Source organism: Pinus tabuliformis, chromosome 3_2 (assembly GCF_031772625.1).
Source record: "Pinus tabuliformis cultivar Carrire ecotype Pingquan chromosome 3_2, CPIR1, whole genome shotgun sequence".
NCBI lineage: Eukaryota > Viridiplantae > Streptophyta > Pinopsida > Pinales > Pinaceae > Pinus > Pinus tabuliformis.
The window spans coordinates 717373924-717396698 of NC_142302.1; the positions used below are offsets into that span (position 1 = coordinate 717373924).

At 36.6% G+C, this 22775-nt stretch overlaps 1 protein-coding gene across 3 annotated transcripts in view; it reads left to right on the forward strand.

Moving 5' to 3' along the window:
- The window catches only part of LOC149182644 (putative serine/threonine-protein kinase SIS8), a 421365-nt gene that overhangs the window by 204082 nt on the left and 194508 nt on the right, over positions 1–22775 (forward strand). For all 3 annotated transcript variants that reach the window (XM_089416917.1, XM_089416916.1, XM_089416915.1), the window contains 2 exons: positions 400–474; positions 21871–21966. In XM_089416917.1, coding sequence (XP_089273043.1) covers positions 400–474; positions 21871–21966 — 171 coding nt within the window. The remainder of the gene's footprint in view (positions 1–399; positions 475–21870; positions 21967–22775) is intronic.

Below are 22775 nucleotides of genomic sequence, written 5' to 3' on the forward strand. Positions count from 1 at the left end.
AAAACTGTTTAATGGGAATGTTGTTAAATACATGGAACGCCAAAAACATGGTTATTAGAAATGTGCGTATATGATTTGATACTCTTTTAATGTGAAGTTACAAGTATCTGGAATGTTTAGTATGAATGTATTTGCTATAGTTTATTCTAATTTTGTGGGGTTTGCCCTGGAGTATATGAATTTCATTTGTTTGTTTGTAATTGTTATTGATCATCAATTTGTATTCCTTCTCAGCATTAGCTTTTATGCTTTTCTTGAATATGTCATTTTTATGGTTCTATGATGAAAAGTGGTTGGAATCATGGAACATGTTGATCTTCTTCACAAGTTTTTTATAATTTTACCTTCGCTTTGTGGCTTTTTGTATTGATCAAATTATAGCTTTGATGACATTTTCAGCCCAGAGCAATTCACAGAGCCTATGTGGATCCAGAGAAGGCATAAACTGGATGGAGTGCGAAGCTTTCCATCTAGGTTGTTTATCTCACCATGAATTTCTTTCGGAGATTAATATTTCACAAATTTCTTTGAAGCTTATCTAATTGTATAACCCTTGCATGAGGGATACAAAATGAAAAGATTTCCTTTTCAGCGAACTCCTACACGAGAAATATTAAACAGAAACATAAATATGTTTATGTTCGGTTAACACTTTTCAACTTGAAAGAAAGTCTTTGGAGGTGTTGAGATCTTTTATCTGAGATATTGAGTGTATTTTCATTGTCCAAGTTTTAGAATTAAGAGTTCTTATGTTTGTGCCTATTTGTGGTCTTCTACAATACATTTTGCTCCCTAGGCCATTGGCTAATTAATCAAATTTAATCGCTTTGGTTCTCACGCTTTTGCCTCTTTTCTTTGTATGATTTCATGTAGGGAAACCATCTGTGGCCATTTATTGTGAAGTGTATGTCACTGTATGTTAGAAAATTTTAAGGTTTCCCTCTCTGAGTAATATGAATTATGATGGATTGGTTCACTAATTACAATTGTATGAAAAATGAATTAATCTTTATATAAAACATTATATTAGTTTTTGATTGAACATACTATGTATTGGCATGCAAATTATCAATTTGTTTTTGAAAATGCTTCGTATATTTTTCCCCAGGAAAAAAGCCGTAACTTTATATATTCAGGATACACAAAATTACATTTTGCAGATACATTTTTATAAAAAGCGCATTACCAAGGATCTGAACAGATCCTTCAAAAATTCCAATAAATACATCATAAAAGATAGCAGATTTTGTCTGGCCTATAAGCCCAGGAGATACATCAACCATAATATGACTGATAACAACAAAATAGAATGACAGAACTGTCCAAGTTTCCAACAGAGACAGTGCAAAAAACTGCCCATAAGGCTCTCATCAATATATACATAATCCAAAAACTGAAAACTGTGTCTGGTAAGATAACCATCCAAAAACTGAGAAAGATAAAATATAAAGTATCATGAAATCAATGCTGCAGATGCTGATCATCCATAAAAAGCCCGTGATAATAGCTATAATGGTTTCCATTTAGTCTCTCCTCGATGTGCCAAAGACCTCGAACCAGTTGTAAGCCTTCTTTAGAAGGCCTGTCCGCCGCTCTGATCCTGTCCCTGTAAATATGAGTGCATGCAACATGTGAGATAGAAAGCTTTATCCTTTGTAAGTCCACCAAAATATGAAGAAGGTGAATACTACGGTATTGTTGAATTCTGTTAACCCAATTGATAACCAGCAAGGAATCACCATAAACTTGCAGATGGTCACATCCCTTATCAATAGCAAAGGCAATCAAAGAATGACAAGCTAAAAGCTCAGCCAAATTGTTTGTACCATGCCCTAGCCCCATACTGACACTGAAACTGTGCTGATCAGAGAGATGAAGGATAAAACCACAGCCACAATTATGATCCACACCCTGTTCGGCCCCATCGAAATAATCCCAAGGATAATATTTGTCTGGCTCTCCATGGGTCACATTCCAAATCCTTGAAGGGACCCTTTGCTGCGGACGAAGGTCCAAAATAACCAACGCTTCAGCTGCCATCCCATTCGGACTGGAAGATTTGTTTTGAAAGATTTCTATATTGCGAGCCAGCCAAAAACCCCAGCAAATGAGGAGGGGCAGGGCTTTGAAAGATCTGTTATTTCAGTTCTGGAACCACAATCTCCACCGATCCTCAACAGAAAGCCCATGCCACTCACAGAATTGACTACAAAAAGACCTGTTGTTACTCAAATTGTACAGACACTGCGACAATGACTCAGGGTAGAGACTGTCACTCTGATCCTTGCCCTCTCCGTTCTAGCTGTCTCCCAACAGCAGGCTATGGTGGGTAGCCCCTATGAAATGAGAGAGCAAGACCTGCTGACAACCAACAAGTCCAGGAGACACGATTGAATGGCCTAGCCACTTGGTTGATTTTAGCAAGTTAAAAGATTAGATTGAATTATTTGATGAGACCAATGCCTTATGGAGTCAGCTACTTGTTTTATATCGATTTAATACCAAGTGACCGGATGAACAATCACTGCTTAGATGCTTCGCTATCCTATATGCTATGCAAATCCTATGACTTAGGTGAGATGCAACAATCTTGATTGATTTTAATTATATTCCTAGCTAAGTATGTCCCTTGATCCTTATCTATTTTGAGGCTAGTCTCAAAAGTAAGTGGTAGAGAAAAGTCAAGGTGAAGCAAGCAAAGACTTGGTTAACGATACCTCCCCTTGAAATCTAACATACCCTCCGGTGTTGCAGAGACTGTGGCTTTGATGACTGCAAGGTCACCGTTTTAACCACTAGAGAGGGTCTAGCGTTCACAAGCAAGAGATGAAGGGTGTTCCTATCTTTCTATCAACCAAGCTTATGCTTGGAGGTAAGTTAGTTAGTGCAAATCTAGGCCTAGAATGCAATGCAAGATGACTTGAGTGCTCTTGAGTTAAGATTGTTTATGATTTTAAGTACTTAGTTATGATTAATCTTATGACAAAGAGTACTTAATCAATGAATGAAAGACAATTTTATACACAAGACAAAGTGTTCAATTTTAATAGTGCCCACAAGATATATCTAATATATTCAATGAAACAAAGGAATAATTGTTCAAGTAAATAAGATAGGTGCTCTTAAGAACAAATTACCAATATGCCAAAGACAAAATTGTCATCCACAATAGATATTAACCATGAAACAAATAATGACATTAATGGCAAGTAAAATAGATTAGAGCACTTATCGCCAAGATATTACTTAGAACAAATAACCTTTTAGAGACAATGTAAGATGCCAATGACAATGACACAAGAGATAGACAATAAGATTATCAATGTTTGCAATTAGCAATTCCTCAAGATATCAGAATGCCAATTTCATGCCAATATCCAACAACTCCTTGAATTATCAAATTAAACAAGATCAACAAGATATTAGATCTTAGGATTATATGCTTATGTGAGTGATCTTATCAAGTGCAGATTTGTAGCTTTAGAGATTATGAAACTCACAAGAAAAGACAATGATAGTTCTCCTTAAACAATATAACCAACTTGCCAATAAATTCTCCAATGACAGGGCATTAATAAATATCAAGAGCCTTTATGCAATTTTTATGTTCCAATGATATTAGATGAGCAAGAGAACGTTTATGACAGCAGTGAGTTAAACAATTGCAAAACAATCCCAAAATTTATCTCTTTCTTTTGATTAATGAGAGCACTTAAGATGCAACAAGTGAATGCCAATAAATGCAAGGAAGAAAATGATATGCAAAAATATTGTTGGAAAATATAACTATGTTCAGTATTCAATAATGTACATGAGTCATCATGAAATGTACTGGTCAAAAGAATAAAGAAAAGAATTTTTATTATTGTAAAAATGACTTATTAAAGCATGGGTTTCATGCTTGGGTCATCATTATATTAGTCAAAGTCCTGATTGTGGACTCCTAGGATTAATATTGAGTTTTTGGAGTCATTGTACATTCAAAGAGACCCTTCTTGGGCTTTTGAATCATGTAAAAAGGTTTAGTATTGGGTCAAATATGGTTTATGTATCCTCCACATCAAGTCGGCCTAATGACCCTAATTTGACCCACAAGAAGCCTATAAATACAAGCTAGTCAAAGTCATTTGGAACATCACATCTCAAACTAGTTCGATATCTCAAGAGTAGCTAGGGAAGTGCGAAGTCTGTTGCCGAGAAGCCAAAGGAAGTGCGAGTTTGGGGAAGTCTAAGGAGAAGAAGAAAATCAAACTTTTGGTGCCTCTATCTCTCTGTTTCATGCCCTAGTTTGGGAGATCAAAGTCTTCCAAGTTTCATTGTTTTCGAAGCTGCCTGATGCTGGAAGTTGTTGCCTAGTCGAAGTTGCTGGAAAGGGGTCGAAGATCTGGGAGGCTAACTTGGTGTGGAGGGAAGGTCTGGCTTTTGTCTAGGGTGAAGAGTCTCAAAGAATACTATTGAAAGGAAGAATTATCTTCACTAGTTTTTCCCCTCAAGGGGGGTTTTGCCCTGACATAGTGCCTCTATCTTGTGTCTCTTGTTTTGTGATCTTCATACACACATAATATGGTAATTGCTTGATGAAAGATAAGATAATAAAGAAGTAAAAGAAGCCAATGCACTCACAAGTAATTATCAAGAAAGGAGAATCAAACCCTAATATAACAACTTTGATTTTCCAACATGGTATCAGAGCTAAGGTTAGGAAGAGTCGAAGATCACTTTGTTGGCATGATTCTCCCTCTATGTTGAACTGCATAAGAATGGGTATCAACACTGTTGGAAGATGGATCAAGAAGGTCATCTACTACTTGTTCAACAAGGTCAAAAGTCAAGGATTCTTCGTTGCTCTTACAAGTTCTCTTACTGATGACAGTGCATGATCATTAATAGTGGAGCATTGAGACACATGACGGGAGAAAGTAAACAACTTCATACACTATCAAAGGAGCCATCTTCTCATACAATGGAATTGGGTGACAACAAAAGCTATGTTGTTAGAGGCTTGGGATCAACATCGTTGAAACTGGATAATGGATCAAAGCTGCACCTCAACAACATTCTATATGTTCTAGGTTTGAAAAAGAATTTGTTTGGAAGATAAAGGGGAAAGAATTGCTTTTGTTGATGGAAAAGTATTGGTTTGGGGAAAAGACTCTAGCATTGATAAACCTAGGGTTATTGGAATCTGTGAAGGAAGTCTTTATAGAGTCATTATATCACCTCCTCAAGCTCTGGTTCATTTGGAAATAAGTTCCATTGAGCTATGGCATAGGAGGTATGATAATCTACATTATAAGGTCATCGCTACTCTTAGTCAAGTGGTTCATGGTATTCCTAATATGAAGTTGGATCATGAAGGTGTGTGTAAGGGATGCTCTTTGGGAAAACATACAAGAAATCCATTTCACAACAGTGAAACTAGGTCTAAAGAGATATTAGGCCTCATCCATTCCGATGTGTATGGGCCCATGCTTGACAAGTCACTTGGAGGTCATCTCTACTATGTGACATTTATTGATGACCATTCTGGAAATACATGGCTCTACCTTCTCAAAACAAAAGATGAATTATTTGTTAAGTTCAAGGAGTTTAGGGCTGAAGTGGAATCCCAAACCGAAAGAAATATAAAAACTCTGAGGTCTAATAATGGTGGGGAATATAGTTCTAAGGAATTGACTAAATATTGTAAGGAAGCAGGTATTAAGAGGGAGCTCATTGTTCCCTATTATCCTGAACAAAATGGATTGGCCAAAAGGAAGAATAGGTCAATTGAAGAAGGCATTCAAACTTTGCTCCTTGATCAAGATCTACCAAAATTCTTATGTGGAGAAGAAGCGATGACAACCGTATACATTCAAAATAGAAGTCCTCATAAGAGTCTTGATAATACAACACCCGAAGAAGTATTCATAGGAAAGAAGCTAAGTGTGGATCACCTCGAAACTTTAGAAGTCCAGCATATATCCATGTTCAAAAAGACAAGCAAAAGAAGTTGGACTCTACAAGTATCAAAGGAATATTCGTTGGATATAGTCTCTCTTCAAAAGCATATAGAATCTACACCAAGGAAGGAAGATATATTGAAGTAAGCAGGGATGCCATATTTGATGAAAATCAAGCATACAAGAAATCAAAGGATATTCCTATTGATTCTGATGTCGAAGAAGTTCCCATATTTTAATAAGAAGTTCGTCATGAAAACTCTACTACAAATCTCGAAGAAGAAGGACCTACTGAGCCTAGGTGGTCATCCCAACTATAAGGAAGAGGCCAAATTGGTTGAAAGCTACATTGGAGGATGCTGAAGGACATGAAGCTGCGAAAGGAACCTTTAGGGAAAGAAAGAGACCGAAAAGATATTCTGGTTATGCTGCATATATGACAAAATTGATAGAAGCCGAACCATCTACATTCAAGGAAGTTGCGCATCAAGAGGTTTGGAAGAAAGCAATGTAAGAAGAATATCAATCCATCATGAAGAATGGGGTTTGGGAAATTGTTCCTAGACCTAGTCACAAACCGATTGTCACATCTAAATGGAGCTATAAGATCAAACATGCAATTGACGGAAGTATAGAGAAATATAAAGCAAGATTCGTTGCAAGGGGTTTCTCTCAAAAGGAAGGCATTGATTATGAAGAAACCTTTGCACCTACAACAAGTTACACTACCATTAGATTGTTGGTTTCATTGGTTGCTACAATGGGGTGTTTTGTCGCACAGAATGTATAGGCACTGCGATAACGGCTTAGATCGGGGGTTGTCACATTGATCCCCAATCCCTTCGTTTGAGTTGTCTCCCAATAATAGATTAAGGGGGCTAGACCCTATAGAAATGGAATGAATGAAAACTAGTTGGGAACCAACCAGTTCGGGAGACACAACTAAGAAACCAATACTTGTTTAGATTGCGCAAGATTTTGAAGGATTCAATTTTATTTGAGAAAAATGATACCAGTGCCTTGTGGAGTGAAGGAAATAAAGTCCAAGTAATGGATGAGAAATTGTTGTTGAATGATTCAACTATCTTATATGCAAATGCAAAACTTAAAGCTATGTGAAAAGCAGGGACTTGGTTAATTTTAGTTAAATGCCTATTCTAAGCTTGCTCCCTTAATGTTTCTATTGACTAAGCATATGCTTGGAAGTAAGATTTTAATGTGCAAGTACTAGCTTAGTATGCAAATGCAAAGTGAAATGATGTGATTGTGAAAGGAGGGCCTAAAATTATTTCTGAAATATGTCTTGAGTGTTTTTTAACTTAAGGCTCAGAAAAATGATCTTAATGTGAAAACAAATACTCATACTAGCAATGCAAAATATGAAGTCTGCACAAGTAATTACTAAAAACACAATAGGAAACCGATGTAAAATGCTGGAAATAAAACACTTTATATTCAGAAATCCATTTGTACGAAATACTCCATCCGATATCATCGGATGCATAAGTAAAACTAAATTAATCTTTTCGGAATGAGCAAATAAAACAAATGTACTTCAGAAATTAAATTAAGTGTTTAAACTCAGATCAATGTTTGAGATATCAGTTCTAGTAATCTACTCTTAAAACAAATGATAATGCCAGCAATTTATTTTAAACCAGAGCCCCTATAACCATTTGAGATTTAGATTTTTTCTATATGTAACAACCAAAACTTCAAATGACAAACTGATAATTAATAATTCATAAAATTTATGAGTTTAACTATTTCTAATCTAATGATGCATTTGATTTTAAAACTCAGAAATTGATCACTGAAAAGCAGGGAAATAATATTCAAAAATTTGTCAATTAGCAGACAAAAGGTTAGTGAAGATAACTTCTATTTCTGAAATGTACTGCAGATAAAGATTCCAAACTGAAATTGCTGTGAAACTTTAGTTAACTGAAATTCTATGCCAGTATAGTCTTGCTTTCAATTAGATCAATGAAATGAGGTCAGGGTCTAGAGGATGTGCACCAGTCAACCCTTAGGGGCTTGAAGATACTTGGAGACAAGCTGCAAAAGTCAATGAAAATTTTCAAATCCAAATGCCAAACTTAGAAATTTTTGTTAAAAAATTTGCTAAAATTCGTTGGGAATTTTATGGGAAAAATTAGTAAAAAATTATGGTGAAAAAGGCTGCAAGGATGAGAGGCTTGAGGGCCGAGGAAGTAGTTGGAAAGGACAATGAAAAGAGGGAAAGGGAGGTCGAAAGGAGGATGAGGGAGAGGGTCGAGAAGGAGGGGAGGTCAAGAGTGAGGGAAGGCCGAGAGTGAGGATAAGGGAGAAGAGGCTGCCATGAGGGAGAGAGAGGTAGGGCAGCAGAGGAGAAGGAGACTGGCCAAAAATGAGGGGAGGCCATAAGGTTGGAGCTGAGGGCCAAGGGTGAGTGAGGAGGGCCGAGGGTGAGAGGCAGCGAGGGAGAGGGGGAGCCGAGAGGCGCTGAAGGGAGATAAGGGAGGAGGTCGTAAGGGAGGAAGGGAGGCCAAGGAGCAAGGAGACCGAGAAAGGCAGAGGTAAAAGATAAAGGGAGGCCAAGAGCTGGAGGCCAAGAGGGAGAAGGAGGAGGCCGAGAAAGAAGGGGAGGCCAAGAATGAGGCTGGAGATGGCCAGTGCAGGGTCTCAAGGCCCTAACAAATTTGCCCATGATCTTTCTGAAATTTCTCTTCAACCTGCAAGTAAAATGGAGATGCTCTCCGAGGTCTAGATCTGTCTCCATAATCCATAAAAATCGCCTGCAATCTTCAGATATGTTCCTCCACAAACAAAAGATAGAAAATGCCAAAGCATGTATATACAAAAATATGAAATACCCAAAACCCCAATGAATTAAAAATTTGATATTTACAAATGTACAATAATATTCTACAGATCTAGCAGATTTGCAGATCAAAGCCCTCTATTAGCCAAATCTAAACAATTTTGCACAAATTTATAAATAAACTGGAAATTTTAAAGAGGCACAAGCCCAAGAAAAACCGTGCAAGTAAAATATTTTGTAAAATGATTTCAGAAATTAAAAACAGTAGGCTCTTTAGATTCTATAATTTGAGAGTTAGTTGGTCTAGCTGAGGACTTCCCTAAACGCCCAAATATTGAATGATAACTTCTGCACATTTGGATCTGATTGTTAGATTAATAGAGATTCAAAATAATCACAAGATCATCAAGAAATAGAGTTACCTGCTAGTTCTATCAAATCAAAATGACATTTTTAAAACCCAGAAATCTGTGCAAGATACCTGTGCACAGATCAATCCTCAAAGGCTATTATCCAACAAATACAAATAAAAGCAACGAAGTATTAAGAGCAATATTACCACATAAATTTGAAAGAGGAGCACCACGGTCTGGGAAGTTCAGGGATTGGTATGTGCAGGGTAATGGGACATATATGAGAATCTATGGCCATGAAGTCTCCTCACTTATTGCCTATATTTATCCTCCACAAATTGGTGTTGCAGGAAATCCCTTACCAAGTGGTATATGTGCACAATATATTCCCAGAAATAGTATGGTCTAGTATCTCTTGTTCAGGAAACGTACAAATAAAATTAGGAATGGAAAATAGCATATATAACTGATGCTGTTTCTATTTTGAAGTGTCTGCAATGGCTTGACTGTTCTTAGGCTGTTATAGGGGTGTTTGTCGTCTAGAAAATGTATGAGCTACATGACTTCAACTAGTAAGTCTGATAATAGGTAGTCGGTTTTGAATAGTTAGCATCTTGAGGTAGGCATTGGAAGAGTTTAGTGGTGGATGAAGGATGAGGATATTATTATTCACTGACAGTTTTGTACATTGATTTACGCCTACATTGTACATATTTATGTTTACATTTAATTTTGTACTTAGATTGGTGTTGCATTAGGCAAATCCTTGACCCTCAAGGGTTTGCAAATATCTATTTAGGGGTCCAATTGGCATATACTTTCTTGCTACGCTTAAGATAACACCTACTTGTATAATTTTTTTCATTCTATGGTTATTTATCTTTTTGTATTAATTGCATAAAGAAGTGTGTGTGTGTGTCTGTTGATTTGAGGTAGCACTGGATGTGCTCTAGCCACGAAAATTGGTGGAGAGGCTAAGGCACATGAGATCTCCAATACCTAGAACGGGTTTGGGTAGATTCTAAACAGTTTGGAAGATATTAAAATAATTAATATTTTTAATGGAGTACCTAAGTCTAAACTTAGGGAAAATAAAATATTAATGTGAATTAATATAAAACTTTGTTAGGATGGTCCAAAAGTCATGGATCAAGCCAGAGTTAATCTTAGCCACTGATTAGGGACTTAATCTCGGTCGTTGATCTGTCAACGAGAAAAGTATAAGAGGAGGCTTGAGGGTCACTTGGAAAACACACTGAGGGAGACCAGTTAGTTCAATTTTTGGAGTGGGGTTAGTTGAGAAATTGAACCAATGGTCTGGTGTCCAGTCAAGAAGGCAAAACTTGGAATTGCCGGGAACAGCGGGAACTGCCGGAACAGCCGGGAAAGCTGATGCAGAGGGCAGAAGCCGGAACAGCTAGGAACAACCGGAACTGCCGGGATAGCTGGGAAAGTTGACGCAGAGGGCAAAAGCTGGAACAACCAGGAATTGTTGGAACAGCCGGGAAACCTGATGTAGAGGGTAGAAGCCAGAACTACTAGGAACAACCTGAACTGCCTAAATAGTCGGGAAAATTGACGCAGAGGGCAGAAGCCGAAACTATCGGGAAAGCTGATGCAGAGGGCAAAAGATGTGATGCATAAATAGTCGGGGTTAGCCAGTCTTGTGCCGGATCAACGAGAATTCTGCCGGGTGAAGTGAGGTAAAACTCACTCAGATTCTCTGCCAGTATTTTCTTTGTAAAGGATAGCTAGATGAGCATCCTAGATTTGTATTAAGATATTTATCTTGCATAATAATAAAATCCTCCCTTGTTGCACCGGTTTTCACACATTGGGTTTTTTCTGGGGACTGTTGTCCAAAATATCTGTGTCAATGTGTTGATTATTGTGCATATGTTTGTTTCTGTATTACGGTTTGATATCTGCAACAATATTTATTTTAATGTTTACTGAAGTAATTTCATAAATAACTTAGTGAGGAATAAGTAGGAAAAGTAAATTAGTTGTTGCAGTGATAGAATTTTCACAGTGTTTGTGTATGTTTATGAAGCTATTGAGAGCCACCTTGATTTACTACTAGCTCTTTATTTTCAGTAATCCAGTTGGTTGCTTTTCTTCATCTCTGGACATCTACAATGAGTTTTTCTATCCTTTCTGGTTGTAAGTCAACAAGAGAAAGTTAAGATGTGTTGAAGAATCTAGGGCAGTTAGCATTAGATAGATTCTTCTATGCTTGATAACAATTTGTGAAATGCTTTTACCATTTATCTTGTCTTGATCTTCTTCTTATTATGAGTGTGTGTGTTTACTTCGTCAAATTGCTACCAAGACAAAGAGACAAGAACACAATGTTATGAATAAATATATAGGAAATAATGTAAAATAATGTAAATTATAATAACCATAAATAATTATTAGTTAATTAGTAATTATGTTGAAGAGTCTTGTCTAAATGAGGCATGACTCTCCATGAAGAGACACCTGCTTGGTATATAAACAAGCCTCTCACTCATTGTATCATCATTCTTATTCATACATTTAATATATAATATTTGTATCCTCATGGATATCTTTATATTCCAAGTCTTCAAGAGTAATTAATCTGACGAAGGAACTTTGTTCTCTTCATTTGGTATCAGAGCAGTGGATCCTCTGACTGCTCCACTGCTGCACAAAGCCGTGTTCTTCGATCCTGGTCTTTGACTGTCAAATTCGTCAATGTTGTTGCCGTTGTGATTGAAGTATTCGCTACAAAAATTGGAGTTTCTCCATCGTCGCCAATAAGCCCTTGGCCATAACAGAAAAGAAAAGAAAAATATTAGATTAAAAAAAATTATCATATAAAAAAAAATCGAATACAAAGAAGAAGAAAAAACTATTGTATTAAAAAAAAATTATTATTGGAGAAAAAAAGAGATCAAGATAAAAAGAAATATTATAAAATATATTATAAAAAAATACGCATTTCAAAAAAAAAAATAGAAATACAAAGGAAAAAATATTTAAAAAAGTCATATATTAAAAAAAATAAAAATAAAAATAATAAAAAAAACCTCACCTGTCCGCCACTACTGGGTCCCTCATTGTCTACCCTCTAGGTGCAAGACACAACGACATAGTCGCAGGTCCATTTTTGGTAACAACCGGCCTAGTCAAACAACGTCGCTGCAAGCCGCCTTCACCACATCGCTTGCTCCCACGCCAAAAACCGTCACTGCCTTCTCCTCGAATATCCAGCACGCTACCTCTGCCTTGGCATTCACCTTATCCCCATCATTTATCTCCAACAACCCTCAACCATAGCCACAACAACCACCACCGCTGGCTTCGTTGACCCACTAACTATATGGCCTGTCATTCGAATTAGCTACTGCCTATGGAAAACCGCCACCACTGCCCGTTCTGAGGTCCGTTGTTGATCGTCACCACAGGTTGGTTGATCAATTCATCTGTCCAGCCACTACTCCAGTTGTTGCTTTGCTGCAAAATTTTTCAATCAACGCTTCCATAACCGACCCTGCAACAATTGCCCAGAGACCACCATACATCCGTCATATTTATCATATAATTTCCATCATTTAAGAAAAAAACGTGGACATTCTTTTCTATTGAGAATTAAAACTAAAATGCTCCATTCGTAATACATGTAGTACACTCGTCACTCAAACGTCATTGCCCATACCGTCACACCACTTCACTTTCAAATTTTTGGAAGGGGGTTTAAAGCAAGTTGAGTTATTTAAAGGTTATAAAGAATATCATATTATATCTATCTATATATATATAGTTATATTATAAAAGTACATAAAGGGGTATATTTTGTGAAATAAAGAGAAGATTCAAAAAAATAAAAAAAACTGTTTAATTTAATTAATTAAATTAAAGAAAAAGGAATATTAAGAGAGGTAATCAAAGAAAAAAAGAGGGGTTACCTTAAAAACCCTAAATCTCGTTCCAAGACGAAAAATGGAAACCAATAAGGAAAGATTTCCTAAAACTTTTATTAAATGTGTTAGTACACTATTTAAAATTAAAGGTTCACTGGCAGGAAGAGATGTTATAACCTCTATCAGTCCTACTGAAGATAGTAATTACATTAGTACTAAATGTGCTAACCAACTAATAATTCCTGAATCGACTATAATTGAAAAAAAATTGTTGGCACACAAACAATATGGCATAAACAATCTACAATTAAGTATTGGGTTGATACTTTTACCTCACAATTCACCGTGAAAACCTTATTTTTTGACTATAGTGATGTTGTTTTGGGCTCACCATTCTAGGGTCCTTTATTCTAAATACGAAAAAGAAGTTTTTTACCTTTTCCCACAAAAAGAAAAAAAAAACGCTACAAGATGTTACTTTGAAGCCAGATTCAGTGACGCTAGAAGACACACAAGAAATCTCAAAAGTAATTCTTCAAGAAAGTAAAAAAACGATACAAAAAATGCAAAAGGAAGTTGACAAAATCACCGCTGACAAAAGTGAAGAAGTCTCTCGGCTGAAAAACCATAGTGAAAAATTATTAACACAAATCAAGAAGCTTAAAAAGGACAAAAAGTCATTAACAGACAAGTTAGAACAACTTGCTCAAGAAGTATCAAAGTCTCCAGTTGTAGTAGTCCAAGTTGAAGATAAGGGAGCAAATACCAATCTAGTGAATGTCACAACTCAAGAAGAAGACAAGCAAGTTGAAGAAAATACACACTTAGATATTGTAGTTCAGACGATGAACATCCCAAGTGAAGGTTTGGTAACGAACTCAACAACATCCTCACAAGAAGAAAATAAAAAAATTTCCTCACACCTAATAAGGGAAAGTCAAACCAAAAAAGTTCCCTATCGACATTTGAATCATGAGAGTAGACAACTCAACCAAGCTACGTATTGGGACCATTCAGAACATAAACAACAAACTGATGTTCCAGAGAATAGTGATTTAACCTCAATCCAGTCCTACGATGACAAGTCGAAACAAAAATCTAGTGATCAGAATATTCCACAAAATATTAATCTAGGATGGTCTGATTCCTTCTCAGTGCAACAATTTTGTTTGTCACTTAGAAGATCATATCAACTTGTATCGATGAAGATCATTGTTCAGAGACGAAAAGACATTCGAAACCGAAAAAGAGATCAAGCCTTTTTCATCGACAAGCTTTGAGGACAAAGCTTTTTGAGGAGGAAGACAATGTTATGAATAAATATATAGGAAATAATATAAAATAATTTAAATTATAATAACCATAAATATTTATTAGTTAATTAGTAATTAGTTTGAAGAGTCATGTTTAAATGAGACATGACTCTCCATGAAGAGACACTTGTTTGGTATATAAGCAAGCCTCTCACTCTCATTGTATCATCATTCTTATTCATACATTTAATATATAATATTTGTATCCTCATGGATATCTTTATATTCCAAGTCTTTTGGACGTTGTTCTCTTCACACAAGAAGTTGCCATTCTGCCAGGGCCAAAACCTCTCCCTCTTGGAGAGGAAACCCGCACATAATTCTTCTTATAGAGATTCTAATTGACGAACACCAAGACCATTATACTTGACCCTCTATGCCACTCCAAGACCAAGACACCAATCCTCTTCCTTTGTTACTACTGATGTTATGTAAAAATTATTTATTATTTTAGTTTTAGGTTTATTATTTAATTTTAGGTTAATTAGACGAAAGGGCGCGATCATAAGATCATGCCCTTTCCCCAAAGGGTGCCCATGGCGGTATATAAGCCAGGAACCCTGATATATATATATATATATATACATTTCTGTGTATCAAGAAGTTTTCACTTCATTTGGTATCAGAGCGGTTCGGTTCTTCGGCTGTCCATTCGCTGACTCCGCTGTCCGCTGCATAGACCGTATCACTCCACCGTCCATCTCCATTTCATCTGTCTCAACCCACGCTGCTGTCAACCTACGCTGCTGTTCCAACCCCTGTGTCTCTACTCCACTGCTCCTGTCCGCTGGCCATCCGCTCGTAATCACCACCGTGTCAGCGCCTCCTTCATCGTCCGTTGTCTGATTGCTATCTGCAAACCCCCGCTCACCGTTGTGTCTGACATCTACACCTCCAACCTTGTCCGCCTCGCGCTTCCGCCCTTCTGAAGCTACCGTGCCAATGTTCTTCTCCGCTCTCTACGTGCCTCACCGCTCATCAGCTACTGTGTATTCAACAAACGTCTTAATCGAACCGGATTCCACGACCACGCTGTCCAGTCCACCTTTTGTTTTTTTCCTGTCGGTCAACCAATACGACTTGACATTTCATTTGGTCCTTGATCCTCGCGGTGATATTCGCTCGAAGCATCAGTAAAACCGATCGTGACCTTTCGGATGGATGTGACTGTCCGTATATATTCCGTATAATATATATATATATATATCTATATCTATATATATATATATATATATATATATATATATATATATATATATATATATATATATATATATATATATATATAAGTTATATATAATACATAACTTTAATTTAATTATAAGTTATAAGTTATATATAACATTAATTTAATTAAAAAAAATTAAAATTTTAAGCTGGCAGATAAATATACGCCCCCACAAACTCGCTCAATGTCGACAATGACAATGATTGATTTCCAAAAAAGATTGCTTGACGCAAAGAATAAGATGAATAACAACACCGACGAGGTCAATAAAAAATTAACTGATTTCCAGGACAAGCTTAAGGGGCAGGCTGACGATATAAAAAGGCTTCAGGATATGACAAATCGAATAGAAATACAGTTGGAGCATCACCATGTCCAAACAGAAGTGAATCAAAAAGAGACCTTAACATTGTTGAACCTTATGTGTAAAAAGATAAATTTTACACCCGCACAACTACTACAAGAAGATGAAGAAAATCAAGAGCACAGCTCATCAGATTCAACGAAATCAACAGAGTCTCAAGGAAAAGCTAAATCCCCCAAAAAATCAGCGACACCCCACCAAGAAATGAGTATCGCGACTCTTACACATAAGCAACTCTAGGATACCGTTACCAATCAACATCCCTTTTTCACTCAACCATTAACGACATACCAACGAAGGGCAAAAGTCGAGATGCCTAAATTCGATGGAAACAAAAAAAACAATGTTGCATGGATAAATAAAGCAAAAGAATACTTTGAGATATATGACATCAATGATGATGACGAAAAGCTCAAGCATGCATCCATGAAAATGGAAGGGGAAGCATATAATTGGTATATGTGGTGGAAAAAGACAACACACGTCATTAGTTGGAGAAAATTTAAGGATGCATTCTTTAAAAGATTCCAAGGTGTAAAGGAAGAAGAGTTCTTTTCAAAACTCATCAAATTACGACAAAAGGAAGTGTGGACGAATACACTCAAGAATGGGAGACCTTAGTAACACGAGTGCCTGGGTTATCAGAATCTCCTCTAATTCAATCATACGTCTCGGGACTCAAAACCCATTTACAAGTAGAACTTGAAATGCATGACATTACATCAATAGAAGTAGCAAGACGAAAAGCAAAAACAACTGAAAAGAAATTCGAACAAAATCGGAAAAAACATATTCAAGACGAAGAATACCCCAGTATGTGGACTCAAATAATACAAGATATGTTCCACCACATCGTTGTGAAGATGAAAAATCTAATGTGGAAATGCAAAGGATAAAAGAGGGTAAATGCAAATGCTGTGGTGCGAAGTGGGACCCCAAACATAGATGTGCTAAAGGAAAAGAACCAAAGAACCTATATAATTGTGAAGCAACCAATGATTCAAACAGTGAAGATTCTGACATAGAAGAAACAGAAGATGCCCCAAAATTCTCACCAGAATTAGATGACGGAAGTATTCCGCAAGTGTCACTATCAACTATGACAGGTATATGACAACCTCAGACCTTAAAGTTAAAAGGACACATAAAGAAGAACAACGTAGTGGTTCTCATCGACTTTGGTAGCACACACATTTTTTTAGATGCAACCGTGGCAAAGAGACTCAATATTTTTTCAGTTCCCTTACCAAACATGAAAGTGATGGTAGCTGACGGTAAGAAGATTGAAAAGGTGGGGAAATGCCATAAGGTCAAATTGCAGATTCAAGACTTTAATTTAGAGTCTCCGTTCTTCATGGTACCGTTAGGAGGAGTAGATGTAGTCTTAGGTATCCAATGGCTACAGACTTTAGGTACTTATGCCGCCAACCATTAAGTACAATTTATAAAATTCAAATGGGGAGGTCAGAAGTACAAATTACATGGATTCCAAGACCAGAGAATCAATTTGTATCATCATCTCAGATGATGAAAATGATTCGAAAAGGAGCACTCGCTTATGTAGTACAATGTCACCAATTAGAAATGTTATCTACAAATATGACCAGTGAAGAGTCACCAGAGATACAAGATCTAATTCAGAAGCATGAAAAAGTATTTCAAGACCTACCTATGAAGATGCCACCTAATAGGGAAATTGAGCATACAATAGAAGTCAAGGCAGGGTCAGACCCTGTCAACATCAAGCCATACTGATATCCACATCACCAAAAAACGGAAATTGAGAGATTAATCCAAGACCTTTTAAAGTGTGGGATCATCTCGAAAAGTAAAAGTCCTTACGCTGCTCCAGTGGTATTGGTAAGGAAGAAGGATGGTTCATTCATGCTATGCATTGATTATAGAGGATTAAACAAAATAACAATCAAAAACAAATCTCCAATTCCCTTTATCGACGAAATGTTGGATGAGCTACATGGCACAAAGTACTTCTCAAAATTGGACTTAAGATCAGGCTACTATCAAATTAGAATTAGATTGGAAGACATACCAAAAAAAAATTCGGAACACACGAAGGTCACTATGAATTTAAAGTAATGCCGTTTGGATTAACCAATGCACCAACAATGTTTCAAGCAACTATGAACGAATTATTTCGTCCACATCTTAGGAAGTTTGTATTAGTATTCTTTGACAATATTCTAATTTACAGTAAAACTTGGAAAGAGCACTTGCAACATCTGGACAAAGTTCTTACATTACTTAAAGAGCATCAATTTTATGCAAAAAAATCCAAATGCACCTTTGGAAAGGAAGAAGTAGAATACCTTGGACACATTATATCCCATGAAGGCATAAAGGTGGACCCTAATAAAATCAAAGCTATAAAAGAATGGACCAAACCTGTCAATATATCCAAGCTAAGAGGGTTCTTAGGTTTGACTGGATATTACTGAAGGTTTATTAAAAACTATGCACATATAACTGCACCTCTAACAAATCTTTTAAAGAAGAATTCGTTTCTATGGGATGAGGAAGCAGGAAGGTGTTTTGAAAAATTAAAGGAAATTATGTCTAATGCTCCCGTATTAGCAACACCAGAGTTTTCTAAACCATTTATCATTGAGTGTGATGCTTCTGGTTTCGATATAGGTGCAGTATTAATGCACCGAGGGCATCCAATAGCTTTTGAAAGTAGGAAGCTCAACAAAAGAAAACGCCTCAAATCCACATACAACAAAGAAATGCTCGCTATCATACTAGCTAAGTGGAGGCAATATCTTTTGGGAAGTAAGTTTTCCATTCGAACAGACCACAACAGTCTCCAACATCTCCTTCAACAAAAAACACTTTCCAAAGAACAACAAAAATGGATTGAAAAAATTGTCGCTTTTGACTTGGAAATACTACATAAAAGAGGTAAAGACAATGTAGTAGCAGATGCCCTATCTAGGAAAGATTAAGAACCAACACTACTTGCAATTTCGGTTGTTGTTCCTGAGTGGCTTAACGAAATTCAAAGTGAGTATGCCAAGGATCCAGAAATAACGGCAATAATCAATAACCTTCCCAATAACTCAAAATTTGAGTGGAAGAATGATATCCTATGGTACAAGGGAAGAATCTATCTAAATACAGATTCCAAGTTTAAATTTAAGATACTCAAGGAATCACATGACTCACCGTTAGTCCGACATGTAGGATTCTTTAAGACTTACTACAATGCACGTCAATCCTTCTTTTGGAAAGGAATGAGTCGCGATATTCAGAAGTATGTAGCAGAATGTGACACATGTCAAAGGAATAAAAGTGAGAATATTACGACACCGGGATTACTTCACCCTTTAAACATTCCAAATCAGAAATGGGAAGAAATTTCGATGGACTTTATCGAAGGATTACCAGTATCTGAAGGCAAGGACAAGATTTTCGTAGTAGTTGACAGACTCACCAAATATGCTCACTTTATGGCAATAAAGAAATCATACTCAGCAAAAGAAATCGCTGAAATATTTTGCAAAAATATATATAAGTTACACGGTTTTCCGAAAGTCATTGTGAGTGATAGAGATGCCAAATTCAAGGGTAATTTCTGGAAGGAGTTATTCAACCACATAGGAACCTATCTAAATATGAGTTTTGCTTATCACCCTCAAACAAATGGCCAAACAGAGGCTGTCAATAAATGTTTGGAGGCCTACCTATGTTGCTACGCTACAGAAAAACAAAATAAGTGGGCTCAATAGTTACATCTCGCTGAGTGGTGGTATAATTCTACTTATCATACGTCAGCAAAAATGATGCCATTTCAAGCTTTATATGGGTATGAACCCCTGAAATGGAAGGATCTAGCTGTTTTCCAGACGAATCTACCTGCTATTAAAGATCAACTAGAAGAAACACAAAAAATCGTCCAAGTATTAAAAGAAAACTTGAATAATGCAAGGAATCGTATGAAGCAACAAGCAGACCGTAACAGAACCTAAAAAGAGTTTGAAGTCGGAGAATGGGTGTTTGCCAAGCTCCAACCATACAAGCAATTATCCTTAAAACAGAAAGGAAAAAACAAATTGGCACCAAAGTTCTATGGACCTTATTAGATCAACAAAAATATTAGCCAAGTTGCATATGGTTTAAGCCTTCCAGAGACAAGTCGTGTTCACAACGTCTTCCATGTATCCTACCTTAAAAGGGCACTAGGTAACAATAAATCAGCGCGAACAACACTTCCATCTCTGGATGATGAGGGAAGGGTCATTCTAGAACCAGAAGGTATTTTATCTACTAGAGAAAGAAAGCTTCGACATCGTACAATCAAGGAATATTTGATCAAGTGGAAGGACTTACCCGAAGAAGACGCTTCTTGGGAGAATGAATCATTTTGTCAACAACATCCGTTGTTATGTATGCTTTGAGGACAAAGCATTCTTTCGAGAGGAAGGCAATGTCATGTAAAAATTATATATTATTTTAATTTTAGGTTAATTAGACGAAAGGGCACGATCATAAGATCATGCCCTTCCCCAAAGGGTGCCTATGGCGGTATATAAGCTAGGAAACCTCACTGTAAACAATCATCTTCGGTCAATTAATGATATATATATATATATATATATATATATATATATATACATATACATTTCTGCGTATCGAAGAAGTTTTCACTCCAACTGAGATCATCATCATAGCTGCTTCAGGACTGCTCCTTTATCAAAATCTTCTACAAGGTTTCCACATATATGACTGATGTCTGTCCTTAACTTCACCGAGATCATGACTGTCTCATGGTTGCACCTTTAACTAAGATTATAGTCTTATGATCGTGTCTTCATTGAGATCATATTACTGCACTCTTGAGACAGAGTATCTTCCCATCATGTTTATGCCGAGACTGTTTATGCCACTGTGGTTTAGTAGGATTCCTGAGATCATCCTTATCACTACGGTTATGACTGTGTGTTTCTTCCAACGAGATATTCTCTGCCACAATGAGACTGTATCACTGTGCCACTGTAATTATCTGAGATGTCTGCACCCTTGTCCGAGATTCACTGTGCCATCTAAGATCTGTACTTCCTGTGCCATCCAAAATTGCAGAGTAATCCGAAGTTCTGTGCTTCCTGCACCTCCTGTACCCATCCACAGTTGCAGAGACTTGTCCGAAAATCTGAGCTTCTGTGGTGACCTCAGCGGGCTATTTATAGTTGTCACGTCTCTATAAGGAAGCCGTCATGACAGTGAAGTGTTGTGTCACTTCATTTGAGCCAACATGACTGATCTTTATGTCGTTTTGCTGGCCGAATTGACTGTATTTGACATCGTTTTGTTTGCTGCTCTTTTCAAGAGGATTGTGCTTGTCTTGGAGGCCTAATCTAGTCACTAGGTAGACTTATATTCATTACATATATGCTCAAGAAGAGCTCTTTACACATGTCTTTGACTCTTTGACTTTCCTAGACCTATAGAATGAGCAAGAAACTCATTCATATAATTTATAAAAATAATAATTCTTTTTCTTGACAAGTACAAAGATCAAAATTACATTGACAAATACCGAATCTAGTTACCCTTTTCTTCAACAAGATGTTCCATCACATTGCATATGAAGAGCTAATTTTTTCAAAATGCTATATTTGGAAGAACATCCTATCTATATTCCAGAACTCATTATGCTTTGCTCAATCTTTATCAGATAACTATTCATCTGCATATTATTTAAAGAATTTTTCTGTGTGTTGAGTTTTGTTCACATGACAAAGGATTGCAGACATTGTACAGAGTGTTTTTCAAATTTGCAACAAATGTCAAATATGTTTACATAGTTCATGTGTATTTACATCTTGAATCCTTCAGTTGGTTATAAAGAATTTTCTTATTTTGAAATTAACTTTTGTTTGTAATAGATCTTATACAGTCATAAGTTTCTGCTTTATGGTCAAGTGGAAGTTGTTCTAACTGGGAGCTACCAATTTTGCAGTCCAGAACATCCCCTTCTGAAGGCTCGCGGCCGTTCCACACTTAGTGGCCAAAGACAATCATCTAGAGATGATGCTGATCCTGTTAGTGCATCAAGGTAGCCAATTTGAAAATTGAATTAGAGACTAGCCGTTTGTATTAGCATGTAACAATAAGTTATTTCTGCATGGATACCGTCTTTTATTGCTCTAGTATTTCCTCAGCATCTCTATATCTCTTAAATGTTAGTTATAATTTTCTTGTGAGAGAGACTAAACCCCAATACTCTGCATCACCACAGTAGTATTAGCATGATGATGTAAATAAATTTTCCTACAACTTTTACACTGTGTTCTCCATTCCAAAACGATTATCCAGCTTATTCTTTTTTCTATGCTATTGTTGCACTTCAAATTTTTTGGGGAACAAAGTGAAAATTCTGTGATACTTAACAGCTATCTGTAGTGTTGTATTTTGGTACGAATTTGAAGATACTGATATCTTTTTATCTATAAGAGAGGACTGTAAGAGTTAGAGGTAGTTTCACACTTATTCTTGATTCAGAACTGAACTAGTAAACAAGTTAAGAATTGATAGTTGTTTGGTCACCATCATGACATTCGTACTTAAAGTAAACAACATTACACTGACTGGATAGATTAGAAGGATTATGGTTATGTGTCCATAGCTTCTTCCTTTGCAACCAACTTCCACAAATTAAGGGATTTTTTATAATAAGCAGCAAATCAAACAAATCGAGATATAACTTATGGAAAATGTGAAATTTCTGGTATCCTGACCAGAGATGCCTAGCCCTCTTCATCAGGGAGATATTTAGACAAAGATCTCAGATCCTACATACCCTGCCTCACTTGGGGATGGTTCAGATGATCACATCATACTTTCAGGTTGATCTGTCTGATCAGA